Source organism: Temnothorax americanus, unplaced genomic scaffold (genome assembly GCF_048541705.1).
Source record: "Temnothorax americanus isolate GAGA-0224 unplaced genomic scaffold, ASM4854170v1 Scaffold18, whole genome shotgun sequence".
NCBI classification, from domain to species: Eukaryota; Metazoa; Arthropoda; class Insecta; order Hymenoptera; family Formicidae; genus Temnothorax; species Temnothorax americanus.
Window position 1 is genome coordinate 2,946,832 of NW_027509318.1, and position 19,386 is coordinate 2,966,217.

General features: G+C 42.2%; 1 protein-coding gene and 1 long non-coding RNA gene across 3 annotated transcripts in view; one reads left to right on the top strand and one right to left on the bottom strand.

Annotated features, from left to right (window-relative positions):
* Positions 1 to 1,313, bottom strand: part of LOC143896326 (agrin) — a 459,794-nt gene extending 458,481 nt beyond the window's left edge. The window contains exon 1 of one of the 2 annotated variants that reach the window (XM_077404119.1): positions 770 to 1,313. In XM_077404119.1, coding sequence (XP_077260245.1) covers positions 770 to 1,202 — 433 coding nt within the window. In that variant the 5' untranslated portion in view covers positions 1,203 to 1,313. The remainder of the gene's footprint in view (positions 1 to 769) is intronic. The other variant, XM_077404120.1, reaches the window with a different exon arrangement.
* LOC143896331 (uncharacterized) overlaps positions 1 to 19,386 on the top strand; it is a 254,905-nt gene that overhangs the window by 189,927 nt on the left and 45,592 nt on the right. The window lies entirely within an intron of this gene.

Below are 19,386 nucleotides of genomic sequence, written 5' to 3' on the forward strand. Positions count from 1 at the left end.
CCACCTACGTGCCAACAACACATTGCGTGTCAACACGCTCACGCATGATTCTTGTAAGAGAATACTGCACAATATGCAAGAAAAAAAAATAAGAATCATCGTGAATACGAAATCCTTTCTTTATTCCTAAGTTATGCGTAATGCGGGTTATATAATGAATAAAAAAAAATAGAAATGTTGAATAAATTCCTATATGCCATGCAAAACGAAATAAAGCAAAAGATTCTCAAGATAATTCCGCAAAGTTTGTATTTCACAAAATCCGTGCAGATTGTTTATTAACTTAAATTCTTCTTAATTTTTCTCATTAAAGTTCTGTTGAGAAATAAATCTTTCTTAGAAAATTCTGTTATCTATTTGCATTCCTCGAGTTCTCGAGGTTCGCGAAGGCTCACAACTTGGCTCTGAAATTAACCGATGAGAGGATTGAAATTGTATACAGGCAACATCCTATATAATGTATTAAATAATGGCGCGAACCGTATAATCCGAATAAGCGAGCCGCGCATATTCCCTTGCGAAACCGCGTCGCTCTCGCCTGATGACGAGATCCATTAAACGTGAACGGACAAGCTGCCGCTGCGCTTGTATCTCGCGCCCGACGGTGCTACGCCGGGTAGTCCGTATTCCAACTTATCCAATTAACGGGAAGCGTTTTAGCGCGACGTACGTTATAAGAGTGTCTCGTTAAAGCGCGAACGTTCGCGCGCTGCGTTCGCGTTCCACTACACGAAAGCGAAGAACGACGGTGCCTGACGGTGGAACTCACCTCTGACGGCGGCGTTCAGCCTGTCGAGGTTGGCGAGCGTAAGCGGTACCGGGCCAAAGTGCATCACGATCTTGCCCACGTCCCCGGCACCGCGACGCGCCATGAAGATGCCGGTGTAGCCGCGCCTAATGTAACGACCGCAGGTGTCGTTCACGACGAGGTCGACGGTGACGTTCAGCGCACCCTTGATCGCCCTCTTGACGCGCACGTGCAGCAGTTGTCCGTGCCGTAGGTCCTTAACCTTCCCCGTGAAAATGTAGTCCGACTGGCGCACCTTCTGCAGGAACATCGTGTCGTTCCTGATCGTGGCCGTCAAGTTTGCCCGACACTCCAGCAGCTCGCCGGTCGAGAGACTGGCCGACGACAAACTGGCCCAGAGGACCACGAAACTGATCACTGAATAACTGACCATTTTGAATCCGATAACGTTCATTCTGTCTTGGAATTGCGCATTGATCTCGATCTTCAAAAACGCGAATCGGGCAAGCGGGCGTTTTGGATTTCTATCGTCTTTTTACACTCAATGTAATCTCCTTGTAAACATTAAATGGCACGCACTCTAATAAATGTTACATGTTACACGATGAAGTTACACTGGATTATTTCAACACGACACAGTTTACACTACTTGGAAGTCACATTCCAACACTAATAAGACACGCGTTCGCAATATACGAGTTCAAATATTATTAATTCCGAACTCCGAATTGAGAGTCTATCTTGAAGACTCGTGGTTCCGTTGATAACTGTCCGTTGGGTGCATTTAATCACGGGTTCGTTTGATTAATTCCCGGTTTCGAGTCGAAGACGTATCTTGAAGACCTTCTATCGTCAACAGTCTCTTTCAGAGGAACGCGACATTAATCAGAAACAACCGGTATCGATAGCCGACTCCGAAACAGAAGACTATCGCGGAGAACTTCCGATCCCACTGCATAAAGACACGCTCGGGCGTTAATCAGAAGTGGGCACTCGAAACTCCGCCGCGCCGCCGGTCCGGTTGATTAATTCCTGGGTCCGGATCGAGGACGGGTCCCACGGTGTCGGAGCGACGGCAGCCAGTTCGGCCTGGGCTCCCGCTAGTCCTCTAAATGGAAACGAGTCCGATCTCGAGCAACAGGTTGGCGCCGCGTGTCGACCCACGCTCGCCGATTTCCAATCCGCGTGCCAACGTTCACCCGCTCCCGTCGAGAACGGCGGGCCGCGACGTTTCCCGATCGATCGACGGATCGATAAACTGCCAATTCGCCTCCCCCGTCGCGCGTCGTCCTTCCCCGTTTTATCGTCGTCTTGATGAGACCGGATGCCGAACGCGGTCGTCGACGATGGTCAACGAAACGCGCGGCTCTACCCGCGTTTCGATCATCAACTGGTTTCCGATCGACCCTCCGAATGATCGGCGATCGAATGCGAATTCTCTACTCAGCTCCCGCTCGTCTCGATAAAATCACAAGTTCGACCGCTCGTTCGCACTTATCGTGCGCCATCGTAATATTTAGATTGCTTATGGCCAATTGTTAAAATGCCTGTGAGCAATACTTTTCATTGGAATTTATTATAAGTAAAATATATTTTTTTTACGATAAACACTTCACAAAATATTCACCGAAATTTGACGAATTACTCCGGATATCGATAATATAACTCGCGATACGCGAACACTACCTCAATCATTTATTTTAATAATTGTTCCTTCATAAATTGGGTGACACTGATTAAAGATATAGTCAAATGCGCCGTCATGATGTTCCAAAATATATTCAAAATTTCAGAAACAGTTGAACGTTCATTAAATTATTTTGCATAATATTAGAATAAAATAAATATTCTTATAAGGCTTAATTATACAAGACTGATATGTTATCGCTGTGATGTCAACAAAACCGCATTATATCTTTATTCGCGTTTTACAGAAGCAAATGTTCCATTATTGCAGAGTGCAAAATTGTAGAATGTTCAACTGTCGTTCAATCTTCAACGAATTTTTATTGCTTTATAAGCGTCATTCGAAACATCATTTTATATTTTTCATACGAATGTCACAATGCTGCAAAACGCGTCGAGGCTTTCTTATACAGTTTTGCCGAGCACTCATGATGAAATTATACCGTTAGAAAGCGTCGACGCGACATTCGTCATGACAGCCACATCCAACGCACTTGATTTGATTTTCTCCAGTTGTGAGACACAGTTGCACAGGGGACACTTGATCGGCCGTGCGATCAAGCAGGCGCTGGCCGAAAGCACTGTCAGCGCGAAATTCGCGGCGGACGTGTGTTGAGGCTCGCCACCGCGAGCGTGAACCGCAGCGCGAGAGTGAGAGAGCAGTGATCGAGGTGGTGGTTGGTCGCGTGGAGGCACGCGCTGGACTGAGGAGGGCTAAGTGTGGATGCTGCAACTACAACGTGTAGGCGTAAGTCGCCTTAGAGAACCCGCGGCGGACCGAGAGGGAGAGAGAGACGCGGAGGACGGGCGCGAGAGTGTGAGTGCGTGCGTTCATGTGGGTCCGTGACGCTGGTACACGCACCCGCGCTCGCGTGTGCGTGAACGCCGCGAGAACGAGAGACAGAAGGGAGAGAAATCTTAGCCGGGTATAGCAGTAAGGTGCACACGCGCACGTAAGACACGCAGGTATACGAACGCACGCACGCACGCACGCATGCACGCGGGTATATCCGCGACACGGTCATGTCGCTGTTGGTTCCATTCGCACGCGCCACACGCGCGCGGAATCCTATGGGTACCCGCGTGAAAATAGGGGAGAGGGAAATTGGCAGCTGACTGGTGAAGTTATATCAGTACTTGCGAAAATTCGCGCGGAATAATCAACAACTTTTTAATTTTTCCAATTTTTAAAATTAATAAAAATTTTAAGAGCCAAGCAATTCTGAATTTAAAACTCAGATGCAAATAGATTAATAGATGCAAATTATAGAGCCTTTAAATTATTTTTTGTCTTTTAATTTTATTCAGTCAGATTAGTTGATTTTTATTTTTAATAGCAGTCTGACCCCCAGTGCTTTCAGTATTACGGATCGAAAAAGGATAGCGTCTAACTTGGCGTTTGTTTTTACACTATTAATTTACGAACGTGCGAACGTGTCGATCGATACCAAGATCGCCACACGCGAGAAGGTGGCGATTAAACGATCTAATCGACACCGGCTTAACAATCGGCGATTCCGAACGGTTATGCCGAGCACCATGGTGACTCTCCTCTCCTCGGAGTGTCACCACACGAAATGGTGAGAATCCAACTTAACGAGCCCGGAGAAAAAGCTAATGGCTCGACTTCGACACAACGGCTTCGTAAAAGGAAAGACACGCGCTCCTATTTTACGACGATGGTCTCGACGCGGCGTGAAAATGGGCAGGGCGTGATGTACGGTGTCGTCAGTTATGGTACGTCATAATTTCCGCGGCTGTTCGTGTTACCCCAGCAATAATAAATGATACGCGCCTTCGCGAGCTGGGTGTGGATTCGACGAGATTCTTGTCTCGCGACGCATCAGCTAGACACGGTCTCGAGTTTCGAACGTTTGCAGGAATGATCACCGCGATAGGGAGCCCTACAGATTTGCCTACGCCTCTTCGTAAAGAGAAAATATGAACTGTGTCTCAAGAGAACTTTAAACGATTGAAATACCTATGTTGTTTAAGAAATAAGAAGAACATATTTGAAAAACATATTCTCTAAGATCCATTCCAAGCCCTTAACACACGATATGTAACAATTTGAAAATGCTTGTTCTAACGATCGAGTTTCTTGCTCAGACAGCGTGGAAAAAATTGTCATTTATAACTTATGTTTTCCATGCTTAAATAACATTACATCGATTCATAGTTAAAAATTATAGATTTGAAATTATAGATTGATGAATGAAATTGATATTGAAAATATATTTTGCATATTAAATTTTAACAACCCAAGTAGCACAGCAAGTCACAATAAAGTCAAAATGACTGGAAAATGACGATTTTTTATCATTTTACCATCATTTTACCATCATTTTGACGTCATTTTGATTTTATTGTGACTTTCTCCCTGGGAATGTATGTATGTTTTAATATGTATTTTATCGTTTCGTTTAGTTTTCTCCCGACTGCTGCCAACCTAAGGGTTGCATCCGCATGCAATAATATCATTTATTGTTCATAATCTTACATGTATTTTATACCTTTCCAATTTTTTGTCATTTTCTGAATTAGAAGATCTATTTAGATCCTTTATATAATGCTAAATGAAGCAGCACGATTTTCAGTCGCGATAACATTGAACGCGATCTTCGTAAAAGTCAGAACCGCAACGCCCACGTTTAGTGCTAAACGCGAGATGTGAATACCGGCCGCAATAATGTCTCAATCCATAGAATAATATATCACAATCTTGCAAAGTTGCATAAGATACTAACCTACAACATAACTGCCGTTAAATAATTACACTGGCATCCTACACTTTCGTAAAACTGCTTATCTCAATCTAATGAACCCGGTAATAGAAATTACGCGGTAAAGTCAACAATTTATGGTGCAGTCGGAAGTTAATTAGTATATTGTATGATAATGAAACGTGGAGCCCGCTAATCGCGATACAAATCGGATCCTAGTCTCCCGAAAAAAAAAACGGATGTGCAAAATTAAAAACCGATTCGAAAACGTATGTTTAAAGTTTAAAGCGTTCTGCAAGTACTACATTTATTTAATAAAAATTACTCCAGATACAAAATCCAATTTTGGAAATATCGAAATTACAATAATTCTAGAATTAACTAATTATTTTAATTATAAAAATAATCAAATTATAACGATGTTTAGCTACGTTTTTTGAAAATTTTATCCATATATAATATTCAGCAAAAAGTATAAAAAATGAAGATATCTTTACCAGATTTAGGTTCCTTGGGAAAAAGGAATTTCTCTTGAATTTAAAGGCTTCTTTTGGGCAAATAAGCCTTCGTCGTTATTTATAACTTTTTATCAAGCTTGCTCTATAAACTCGCAAATTATTTGCTATTATTTATTTCTTTTTTATATACATTTGCAAGTTCTATAAATTTTGGGCTATTGATTTAATATAGTTTTCATCACTCATTAAGATAAAAATTACCAAAATGTCTGTACTAATATATAAATAAATGCTTCAATATGAGCAGCATTTTATTAGCTCCGTATGTATGTATAAGTGCATGCTCGTATGCACAATAAATCGATAAATAATTTACGCACGCACATATTGGATTAAATATTATAATGAATAGCTAATCTATTTTAAGGTAATAGATCTATGAGATATGTCTATTTGTAATATTTTATACTTTTAACTTTTAAATTTTAATTATCCACGTTTTATATATGATATGATTTTCATGTAGATCTATTACCTTAAATTAAATCAAAAAGATAATCTAGCACTCACCAATACGATGCACACCAGCGGAACAACTGTAAAAGACAAAGATAATAAAATTACAACACCGTTCAAGATAATTAGTATGATTAATATAATAAATAATCAAAATAATATAACATATCAAATATCAAATAATGATTGTGACACGTATTTTTTAAATTTTCTATCCAATTAGAAAGAGATCCAAGAGATGTTTTTCAAGTAAAGATATTTATTTAATGAAATAATTATATAATCCAGAAACGATTATTTCTCTGCAAGTAACGAATAATAAATAAATAATAAAATGCTTACCCCACGGTTGCTCCGCCGTTGCCTGATGCCTCCCAGGCCTCCTCCTCCTCTCAGATTTCCTTGTTGCACTCACACGACACAACCCCGCACTCGTGGAAACATGGTTAATTATCGCGCGCACACCAATCATTAAAATATGATGATCCCGCGCCATTTTACACAGCATCCCCGACGTTAATCGCACGAGCTGCACACTTTATTACCGCGGCTCTGCGGCAGAAAAATAAACACAAAAAATTATAACCGCGTACAGATCTACGATCCGCTCGATACTTGCAAAGTCTCGCAAAGAAATTAACGTAACGGATGAATCACGAACGGAAGCGAGGGCTTTAACGAATTGATTCCACGCGGTTGACAAATATTAAAACACGGAGTTAGTTACGACTGTACTTGCTAATTAAACCGCGCGCAGCTTGACTCGGAGTCGGCCCGTTCCGAACCACGTACCGTTAACGACCAAAAAATTCCAACGCCGTGCGATATGACACAATTATTGAAGTCGAGTTAACTAATTATGACGCGACGAGCTGTCCAAAAAATATACGATCAAAATTCAGTACTGCACGCGTAATATACATTTCAAAGATGTAAATTCTGTGAAATACGCGTATTGTTAATAAGCGATCGACATATCACATCTTTCTGTTGATTCGATAAAATTCTCTGTGATCGATAACGACAAATTATGAGAAACCTAAGCTATATGTTACTTGAGTTATAATTCTAAGACGCCAAAAATGTATTATTACAATAAACAATTCTTTTCGTGCATATTATTTAAATTCTTTCTTAATAAAAATTTGAATGATTAGTTAATTACTCCAATTTAAAAAGATTATTAAAGCTATATGTATTTTTGAAGAGTAAAACTATAATTCGCAGATCCGCGCAACCGAATCTCTCTCTCGTTGTGCTTCTTCCAATCAACTATGTCTGATTGAAGGGCGCAGGCGACGCGGCTCGCGGCGCGCGGCGCTTTCCCCCTCCTTACGCACACAAAGGCATTTTGTTATTCGTGTGACGTTAGGCCTCGGCTAGCTTCGGCGGGTAAACAAGAGCCGGCAAATACATTCTTTTTCTTTCTCTCGCGCTGTATTTTCGCGCACTGTATTTTCGCTGTTTGAATATTTATATCTTTCCATTTTTCCATTTTTCTTTCGAGATATAATAATACCTTTCCATCAATTTCCACTTTTCGATAAAAGATACATTTATTTAAATATAGGGATTTATAACATTGATTTAAAAATTCTTAAATGAAGTCATTAATCAATCAATCAATTATGTATTAAAAGTAGGATTTACTTTGCGTATAATGTTTAAAATAAATCAAGTAATCAACTTGTCGATATCAACGTAGTATATATAAATTGCAATAGCACGTAGTATGTATAAAAATAAAAATCAATAACAGACAGATATATGTATAATAAATACAGTTACAAGGAGCTTGATTATATGGAATTGTGGCTTATCGGAGCATGGATTATTAGGAATTCTATCCGATATGATTAACCGACTTTAACGATTAATAATTTAAATGCTGTTGTAATTTTTTCATATAAAATTTTTAAATTTAATAAATCTCAAATTAGATAATTAAAACATATATTGATCTACATATAATGTCACATTTTTTAAGTTAACGCTAATATAAAAATTTTTTCTCTTTGCAAGAAATATATTCTATTACAGATTTTAACTTTTTGATCTTCTATCTCGAATGTTTCAGACAGTATAAACTACACATTATCATATCAAATTTCATAACCGAAGATCGCGAAGGATTAATATTTCCATGTCTTTTACGAGGGCGCAATATTAGCCAGGACATCGTTGCATGCGGAATTAGCACGTTACCTCGCCGCGATACGACGCGTTTAGCAACGAGAATTCCGGCCGTACATTTCGCCGCGGTTGTATTGTCACCCACGACGCGCATAATACACCGGGCTGACGGTAATGAATGCGCCGTGGCGAGAGACTCGTGGCCGCGACTAAACGAGATCTCTCTCTCCGTTCGACTGAACGCTCCGAATCCGTCGCTGGCACGCGATCGTTTTCGCAACGAGAAGGACACTTCCACGAGGCATTGAATCTCCAGCACGCGCGCGACCCAGACGATGAGCCGAGACGAATCGGTCGTCCCGATGCCCACGCTCTCGCTCGACATACCGCCGGGAATCGCGTGTCCTTGCATCGGCCTCGACGCATTCTCAGGTCGTATCCCCGAGCGGAGAGAAGTATCGGGCATTATACTGCCAATGATTCTCGTACCTTACGATCGTCAGTTCCTCAATACGCATGAGATACGCGAAGCACTGCGTGAACAAGAACGAAACGAGGCGCGTAACGACATTCCACGTATCTAGTATCTCGTGTTACCGCAAGAAGACCGCTTTATTCCTGAATAAAAATACTATAAACTTTCTATGTGTATCACATAAATATAATAAATATATTTTTAATAATTTCTATAAAAAAAATAAAGCTACATTTTTATAATCTGATTACAGTATTTAACGTTACTGTAAAACCGTGTATAACTTAATTCTTATGAAAGATACTATAAACTTTCTCTATGTGTCTTATATAATTATAATCAATATATTTTTAAGAATTTCTACAGAAGAGAGAGAAAGATAAAGTTACATTTTTGTGACTAATATGATGAAAATACGGTTGATTTATAGGTACAAAACTGGTGCCTATACTGTTGTCAAGATTTAGAGATAAGGGTAGCAACAACCTGTTGAGTCACATCGCAATATTGTGCTTCTACCAATGTCAAGACAGAAGAAGAAAAAGGAGAAGAAAGTCAACTATAATCTTAGTACACTTTTACTATTCACGACTATTATCTATCGCTTAATCGATATCCTGCATATCAATAATATTTAATATATTTAAAAGTTATTTTTGATATATATATATCGTCAGGAAAAGACCTGGGAAAAGACTAATTATTTGCTCTACAATAAAACTCTTACCATTTCAATGCCTTAGCTGTTCTAAAAATATTTTGACGTAACACGACGATTCAGAAATGTTCAGAAATGATCGATGTTGTCTCGACGCAATTAACCATTACGGAGAGGATGGCGTATTCACACACGATGGTACGACATCGTTGACTAGAGCGTCATTAAACAAATCGCCTTCACCCAGCGTGCGATGTTTGCATACGCAACTAGACAAATCGCCGGTCGAACGGAATGAAACATGGCGGTGGAAGAGACGAGACGGGAGCTACCGCGCCGAGTGATGTCCCAACGATAACGAATGAATCGTGGTTTGCGTGGCTCGTTAACAATACACGCATAAGGAACGCTAATGCGCCACTTTGTTTCAGACCTCGACCTCGTCGCAGCGAACTTGTACCCGAAAAGAATAAAAAGACGAACGGATCGTGTACCGTTGGACCCCGCGTCTACCTCGCAGTCGACAACTCTCCCCCTCGTGCATAACTATATCCTCGCCGAGCACACAGCGAGAACGATCGTCTTGGCTGCATGACGCTCGCAAAATTAATCGATTAAACTGATCCTGTAATGACTTTCCATCTTGTCACGCACTAGCAGTTGTGGCCCATCATTTACATAACGTGTCATATTTTTCTTGCCGTCGACACTGCGCTTCATTTATAAAATAATCTCTTTATGTGAAACTACCCTAGTCGAGGTAACGATAGAAGAGTTTTTTTCGACACATAAGTTTGATCGAATCTATTTTAAAAATTCCTTAAGGACGCACTCTTTTATATTTCTCTCTCCTAAGATGTTTTTAATTCAAATTTACTTAAACGATGAGTTACGGGCGCAAAGTCGTCGAAGATTCCGTAGAACCCGCAGGTCGTCCGGGAAACCGGGACTTGTTGACGGCACGATGAAGATGAGTTATAGCGACCGCGTCGCCTCCGGGTCTCGCGGGGCCCTTGGGTCCCTCCTCCGCCGTCGTTCCACGAGATCTTACAAATGCTCGCGTGCACGTATGCCGTAATGCCAGCGTCGTTAACTCTTTATACGTTTGTCAGGCCCGTTTGAATAATGTCATTGTCGACCGATACCAGGCCGCCGCGCGCCGCCGCCACTTCTCTCCGAGATGGACTATGTTGACCCAATTGATCGTACATTCTCAGAAAAGAGGATTCGCACAAAATATTACGACTCTTTGTTAATTATCGTAAGCAGAGTACTACAGTCTGTCTTGAGATCACTTTTTTCTTCACTTGATCATACGCGCGGAACGTATGGAATGCCGTCTCGATGATGTCACGCGAATATAAAAGTTATCTCTCTTTCATTTTTGTAAGAACATCGTAGATCTTATTCAAACGATAAAAAGAATGTCGAAACTGGTAATTCAGATATAAGAAGATTACAAGTTAAAATTCCCTCACGGCGAGGCTCTTTCGCATCATCGAGGCCAATGAAAATGAGCGAAAATGATATCGTCATTTTCTCCGCTTGTAAACGCACAGTCCATATAACAATATGACAGTGCGATTCGTTGTTAATCGGCGCGCATGCACGATAAATCGCGCAAGGGCTTAGCGATGCGTAGCGAGCGGCGAACCTCGGAACATTCCTAACCGACGCGACGACATCGGCGACGTGTCGTCGCGGATGCCGCCGGGCACTACCGCGCTGCGCGACGGGCCCGACGCGGGCCCATATAAAGAACACGCGCGAGCGGCCCAGGTATAGAAGCCGGGACTCGGAAGCCGCGAACGCGCGGCGCGTATAGCGTTCTCGAAGAGACGGAGAGACGAAGACGGAGGGTCGGACGGACGCGGACGCGAACATAAAATGCGCACACGACGAGACGCGTGTGTGCGTGTACTTAGCATAAGTCTCGCACCCGAGGCACTCTCTCATCGTATTTCATGCCGGCTATGCTTATGCGCTCACGTCGCTCGCTGCGTATAACCGCTTCTTTCTTCTTCTTCCTTTCTTTCTCTACGTCGACGTCGTCGTCGTCGTCCACCGCGAGCTACGTCTCGGGTGCGAGGATAGGAATCGCCCCTGGTAACCGAACGCGATCCCGCAAGAACGCGTAACGATGTTACTTCTGAGGAGGATCGGATTCTATTCGTCGAACTGACGAACGGAAGGTATTGCAAACGGTTTGTCGTGCGGTAAAAACATACCGTTCAATTTTTAAGGAAGAAATAACCCAAATCCACGCGCGCGCGCAAGGGGTAATGCTTTTGAAGTAAAACACTGCGCATACGATCATACGAAGTGAAATAAGCTTAAGCAAGTATATAATCTAAAATTGCATTTGAAAACATTTAATTATTTCGCGTAAGAGTTATTTAAAATTAAATTGAATAGTATATGTAGAATTTCTTCAAGTTGCTAAATCAATGGCGTCTACTTCATCAATCTCGACAGAGACATAGACGCGCGGATAAGAGCTTATCGGTGACGCGAATAAGCGATCGGTGGGAACATTACGAGCGTTATAACGACACTCGGATTACGTGGCGACGCGGATTTAACGAGCCGCTTACGATCGCCAGGCATTCGCGAATTATCAAACGTGATAGAGACGTCGCGGGAGCGACACGATATTATAGCCGCCAACAGAGACTTCACGAAAGGTAACCGCGAGACTACTTGCGGTAGTGGTCACGCGAGCCCCGCGATTGTCGGAATTTACCCAAACGCACGATAGACGTCAGCCGAAACGATCGTCTTTCTCGCGTTATAGGTTTCGCGATAGCGAAATAGCGTAAGGTAACCGTGTTCGTACTAAAGCCGAGGATGCGATACTTCGAGACGAAATATGTCCAAATATTCTGTACACTCTATCTGGCTGAGATACAATAAACCTACCGGAGCACATAGATCAAGATTTAGTCCTCTTAGGGCCCCTAATATAGCGCGTTTGTAAAGATTATTTGAAGATTAGGTGATGGCAACGCGATTTCTCGAGTGCGACCTCGCGCGAAGATCGCCATGGCGTTTTAAATACGGAGGAGCAGTTGAGAGAACACGCGGATTAAAGCCTCGTGGTTAAAAGTTATTTACAGCGAAAGGCCGGGCGTGCGCGGCTTAACGAGCCCTTGAAAAAATTTATGCGCGTCTTAAAACTTTCTTAACCAGGATTAATGCGGAAGAAAAAGGGAGACCTCGCTTGATAGGCCGCGGGTGCTTTGCGCGAGCTTATCGCCGAAAATGACTTATAGCGCGTTGCGACGCGCCGATTTGAAAAACCTCGTACGTCGTAATAATCTAAATTAAGTCCGCGAGACTGTTTCCACCGCGCGGTTCCCCGAGTGCTCACGAGGCCCTTTCCGCGTGTTCACCGTTATCGAGGGGATAATAATGCTCCTCCCGCGGCGCGAGACGAGGAGAGGAAGAGGACATGAAAAGACTCCGAGGGACACACACGTATGCCCTCTCGACGTGTCTTCCTCGAACAGGCGCATCGCGTGTGTGCGGTCCTTGAGACTTTACACCCAGCCGTCTCACGGAGGATGTGACGCAAACGCGACGCGACCTAACCGCGAGGTTTTAGCGAAGATTTCGGGAGATACGCTTTGACGCTCCCTTTGCCCACGGACTGGACCGCGAAAGTGTGAAGATAACGCGGTTGATAAGCATTATCTTATATGCAGCGCGCATCCCGCTCCGGTTGCTAAGTGATTCTCAGTAACTTTCTTTCGGAAGAAACACCGTCGAGAACCGTCGAGAATGACTTTACATCCTGGTGTTGTGACTTTGTAGATTTTATACCGACAGATTATTAAATATCACTGACAAAAAATGGATTGTATTGGATGCATTGATTCATAAACTCACGTATTTATGAATTTATAGATCCATCAATCCTTAGGTTTATGGGTCCCGTGAATTTATAAATCCATGGATTGATGACTCAATAAATTCATAAATTTATACGTCCATAAGTCGCGAGATCCATCTCAGTCCGCGTTACTATAAATTTATAGATCCGTAAATCCATCCGGATTGCTTCATCCATATATATTACACAAATATGACTTCATTGATACATGAATTTCAGCGTAATCAAATCCCTACAGAATTTTTTAAATTCCTGCCCACATCAATAATAGATTGCTAACTCTCGGTAACCCTTACATACATGGTTATCAAAAATGACAATAAAATAAAAATCAGAATTTTCTTCTTGCTTTAACAATAAGGTACACGCTCACATTGTACTAGTATTGGATATAAATTGGATATAAATCACACGATGTGATACGATTGGATATTGTATTGGATAGAGACTCACACGAGTAGTACATCAGTAAGACAAATCGATACAAAAGCATTCGCCACGCTGTCCTGTTGCCCGTCCTTCGGGACGCATGAATCATTTATCAGCCTCGATCTCCGATCCGAACCGAAATTGTCCGCTTGACGATTCAATCTACATCCACTTAGCCGCTAAACGTCTGCCGCGTCCTTATCGGGCCGCGAAGGACGGGGACAGCCGTACGGCGTGTCTTATCACAGCTGGATCCTCATTTTACGAGTCACGGCAATCGTAAATACGGCCAAGAAACACGCGCTCGATCGGCGGAAAGCCGTGCGACGCGTATCGCAAGAGAATCGTTCAATCAAGCGCATCCAATTCAATTCGCGGAACGAGGACCTGCCGCGATAAAAAGTCATCTCGCGCCACAAAGAAGACGATTTTATCTCAACGACGATATACCTGACTTTTACGCAGACCGGATTGTTAATGCGGCGAATTTGAATCAACAGGAAGGATAAGCTTAAATTGATAATTACTATATAAATAAAAATGCGAAAAAGTATGTGTATCGTAAATTAAATCTCATTCCCGAGATTTTTAATATATCGCAGTACCAATCATGGGATATATTTGCAGATACAGAGATACAACCAATCAATTTCACAACGGTTGTAAGATAATTTTGATGTGTCTTCTGGATGCGATTGAATTCCTGATTCGAAACCAGATCTCTGATTAGTCAAAGAAACCGCTATTAATTTGCACGAGCTACACTTGCTATACAGTTATATCATTCTTGCGTTATGATCGCGATATTTTGCCGCAATCGATTCCATCCGAGCGCAACCCGCGATGCGCGGAATACGACGCGGCGGAAGACGGTGATTTCGCGTTCGCGATCGCGGCGTACGTCGGCCGACGATTACAGATCTCGACGGGTCCGGGCGCGCCGCGCGGCTCCTCCGTGTTAAGGCTCGTTTCTCTGCCACCGCGCGGTGGTGCGGTAACCTTAAACCGAGAAAACGAGCGTCCTCGGGCACGAACGCCGCCGCTGCCGGCCGACGGAAATGAAATACGGGTGAGAGACGAAGGCACGAACTTAATTTAGGTTGTTACGGTCGGGCCCGCCGTACTCATACTCGCCAAATGCGCGCTGGCTGGTCTCGGGCGATAAGTCATTCCGACGATAAGCCTGTCACGTGGCGGCGGGACGCAAAACGGCGGAGGTGCAGTTGTCCGCGGACAAGTCCGAATTAAGGTTTCACGAAGAAAAATGCGCGGGTACGCGACCGTTACCGCCGGAAGGAAAAGAATTTCGCGGCGGAGAGCACGGAATTTCATTTTTATGTCGGCCCGCCGTGTTGTCAAGTACTTTGTCCCTGAAATATCATTGCCGCAGAGCAGATTCGGATGTTTTTAAACCGCGCTTGCGAGGTATTTGGATTGAAGAGGAGTGGCTCATAAATTATTAAAATATTCTTCAAAACGCATTTAAATCTTAAAATAAAAAATTCTGTCACTGTTTAGCAAAAATTCAAAACAAATCCGAGGAATTCGAGGGAAGATCCAGAGCTGCGAAGCAAATTACAGAAAAATCCTGTCTCACAAGGTAGAAATTAATCAGCTTTTCAAAAATAATTTTTCGCGTATCAGGCTGAATCACGCCATCTTTACGTTCATCGCGCCTCTCTTATCTTTACGTTCATCGTACTTCAATCTTGACGGAAATAATGAAACTTCGGCGAGATGCTTTATACATATAAGGAACCGGAGGGCCGGCCGGTCCGAAGGTGTGGTCCCTGACAGACAGCCAGGCGTTGGTCTTAAATCCAAAGCCAGGCGGCGAACAGAGCCCAGATCCTTCACATCCTGCGAACCACTTAGTCAACGAAAGAACGTGCTGCCGCGGGAAGATTCTTATCTGGTGTTTGCCGAAACGCGTCGCTCGTTAAATCTCTGATGCACTTTGGGGGTCAATATGTACACAAGGTACCTATAATTTTCTTATCACGCGTGTCAGTTTAGGAATATTGACATATCGAGATCTTCATTTTATTCTTGGTAGCGCGCGTTAACGGACCCGTGAATGTTAGCGACGTGAAAATTTGATCGTCGATGTACGCTTTATCATGTGGGATGTTTATATAAGCTGAGTAGTTTGCCCAAGATTTGAGGATGGAGATTTGAGGGTTACGTGTCTTCAAATATAAATGCAGTAGACATAAATTAATCCAAAGAGCTCGTAATATTTATCTAATTTATTTGGTAACCGGTTATTTTTATTTCTACTCTGTAATCAAAATAATATTAATTTTAACGATTGTACGTTACGTTGCCATTAACTTTTTGCGCTAATAATCATATTTATTACAAAGAATTAATATTAAATATCATACTTGTGTTAGTATCTTTTTAGTATAGCTTTATAGCGTAGCAGGATTTTTAACTGAATTAGGTCTCTATACTTAACTCGCAGAATATAATACCGCGCTTGCATCATTTTTATACGAAACCCTCAATTAATGTTGCCCGAATGTGCATTTAGATATTAGTTAAGAATATTCCACGCAACGCGTTGCAAAGCTGCTGTAACAAAGTGATTGATCAGTTGCGAGTGCGGTGTTTATGCCTCGCGGTCTCCGTCGACAATTACGGGTTTGAAGGATGCCTCGTGCCGATAGGTAGGCAAGGAATTCGTCCTTCCTCGAAGGAAGATCCGTGGATGACGAGAGGAATGGCAGTGCCGGGGCTATTGTCCAGTGAGAGAATCGAAGAAGCGTCGGTGGAATGAACCGAGGATGAGGAGGAGAAGGAGGAGGAGGAAGAGAAAGAGGGGGAAGATGGGGGGCATCACCCCTAAGGGCATGGCATAAATCGCTATGGACAGACAGCATGTTCGACTAATTACAGATCCCTGATTACCGACGGGCGCGACCACGGCCGCCTAATAAAGAGAAAATAAATTAATAAACCTCTAATATCGTTGCCGGCCGATCTCGCCTGTGGTCTGGGATAAAAAAAAAGAAGCGTTTATTAATTTATTGTGATCGAGGCGCGATAAAAGCCATGGCCACATAGGCACGTCTTCGGATCAAAGGATTCGAAAATGTTCCTCGCATTGCGACGGCTGGAACCGGATCCGCCTTCGTAAACCCTTCTCGATCTTCTGTCTATGTTAATGCGACTTCATCATATCGTCACATACCGAAAATTTATTCCTCCTTCTTACATTAATGTCAAGAATCGTGTCCCCATGCATTATTACAATCTACACGCTTTATCCTTAGCATTGTTACCTTATACACTTGTATTGGCAGAATTTTTTCTAAAGTATGGAATAATATGTACATCATTTATATTTGTAAGCTTCTGTTATTAAACTTTTATTAACTCTTTATAAAAGCTCGAAATAAATATATTTATATTTTTCTCGAAAATCTAAAATAAAATCAAAAGTAACTTTATGTTGTAATTTAAGAGGCCAAAATATTCTGGAGTGTATAAATTATCTTGCTTCTTCGAAAGGTTAATTAAATACACAAGATTTATCACCGGTTTCTCGACTGTACATCTCAATTTACCTAAGCATTTCCGAATCAGCAAATAGGCTACCTTTCCTAACGATCACCTATCGCCGAAGATGAAAGAAAGCGTCGAGAATTGGATTACCACACGTATCGAATGGGCGGCGATAATGTGATGGAAAAGAGACCGAGGTAATGGACTCGAAGGAGGAGAAAAGGAGAGATAGCGGAACATGGTGAACTTCCCCGCGTGGGCCTATCTTGGGACCGCAAAATGGCGGCGACAGAGGCGTTTGTCCGCCGCGGCGATCTCGCAAGGATTTATATTCACGGCGGCGAAGATCCAACCGGAGTTACCCGACGAGGCAGCTGGAACCCCTAATGAACTGTGGCGAAACCGGGCCCCGAGTGTACCCGCGGGGGCGTTTTCACGGGCAATTAATGCGGCCTTAAAGGGGCCGCGCGAAACGCCCCCGCGAAACGAATCCGACCAGCGCTATCTCGATTAAATCGAATCTGTCATTTTGGCACGTCCAGTCACGAATCAACGCACATTCATAAATGTTGTTTACAGCCACAGTAAAAATAAGCGCGAGATCTTTTCAGAAAATTTGATTTAACAATTTTTGTAAAAGTATTTTTACATGCTTCTCGCGGAAATATAAATCAATTTAGAATTTTATAATTATATTGTTCTCATTTTCTGATAAAATCCATACGGGGCATCACGATACCTTATTCTATAAAGAGTAAAATCTAAAACTTAATGCTATAATAATTACATTTATAATTACATGGCAAGAATGTTACATTCCTACTCGTTTTAACTGGGTTTACACCATTAATTCGCCCGATGATTCCAACCGGCGTATCTCATTTTCTATTATAAAAGTCATAATACAAGCGTCAAATTGAAACCGATATTTAATTCTATAAAGAGTAAAATCTAAAAAACATAATGCCATGATAATTATATTTATAATTATATATGGCATGAATATATTCTTGCTCGTTTTAACTCACCGGATTTGCACCATTAATTCGCTCGATGATTCCAACCGGAGTATCTTCACGGAGCTGAAAAAAACGAGACATCACATTCAGCAACAACGAATAGCTCGCTCAAAGAGGACGTATAACGCGCAATTCATTATACGTAAAACCTTAACGACATTATTAGGACAAGATCGTTAGAGTTTAATTATATTATCGCAGAAGTATTATTAGATCGCTGTCCGAGCGAAATGCGACTCGGTTTCTTAATAAGCGGATGTAATCGGCGCGCTGGTGGCACGGCATACCTCAAAGGCACCGATATCGGATCGTTAACGGATCGGAAACGCGCATGTTCTTAACGATTGAGCAAATATCGAAGTCGTCGTGGATGAAGAGCGCGGAGAGGATAGGTACCTCGCGAGATCGAGAGCACGGCGGCGATATTAATAGTCGGCCGCGGCGATGGGGCAGCAACAAATTTCTTATGGGCGATGTAAATCAGTCTATAAGTCGGGATAGTTACACTGTTTAGCCAATTAGCGGAATGCGACCGGTTTTCAGATGTACGAAGAAAGACGGCTTCTTCTCAGCGGGATTATAGCGGCTGATATCTGAGCGGCTGAATCAATGGGCATCTATAATTTTAGGGCCGGCTATATCAATAGGATGAAGAGCGGATTTGATCGATTACGGTCAGGTAGATTAAGTAACCATCACTTTAAAAGACACCTGTTCCTAATATAAAATCAAACTTGATTATATATACGTAATCTTATCGATGTCTATAAATTATGTCTTTAAATGGTGTCTTTAAACGATGTCTTTGAGTACAAATGCAGAGGATAATTTTAGACAATTTAGACTAACATCATTATTTTACATTTAGTTAGAAATTCCCGCGAAGTAAATTGAATGACATAAGAGTGGAATATCAATCCGGCTTGTTCAGAATTAATATTTTCTACAATATTCAAATTTCATCGGAAAATTTAACGGAGAAAGTCTTCTTTCCAAAGCAATTTTTGAAAGACCTAACTTGCGAGAATCTTCCTTAATATGAGCAAGGCATAAGGCTATAATTTAAAACTAAATAAACGAAAAATGCTAGACGCGCCATTCGATAGAATCTATAAAAGGTCCATATACGTGTGTTTATC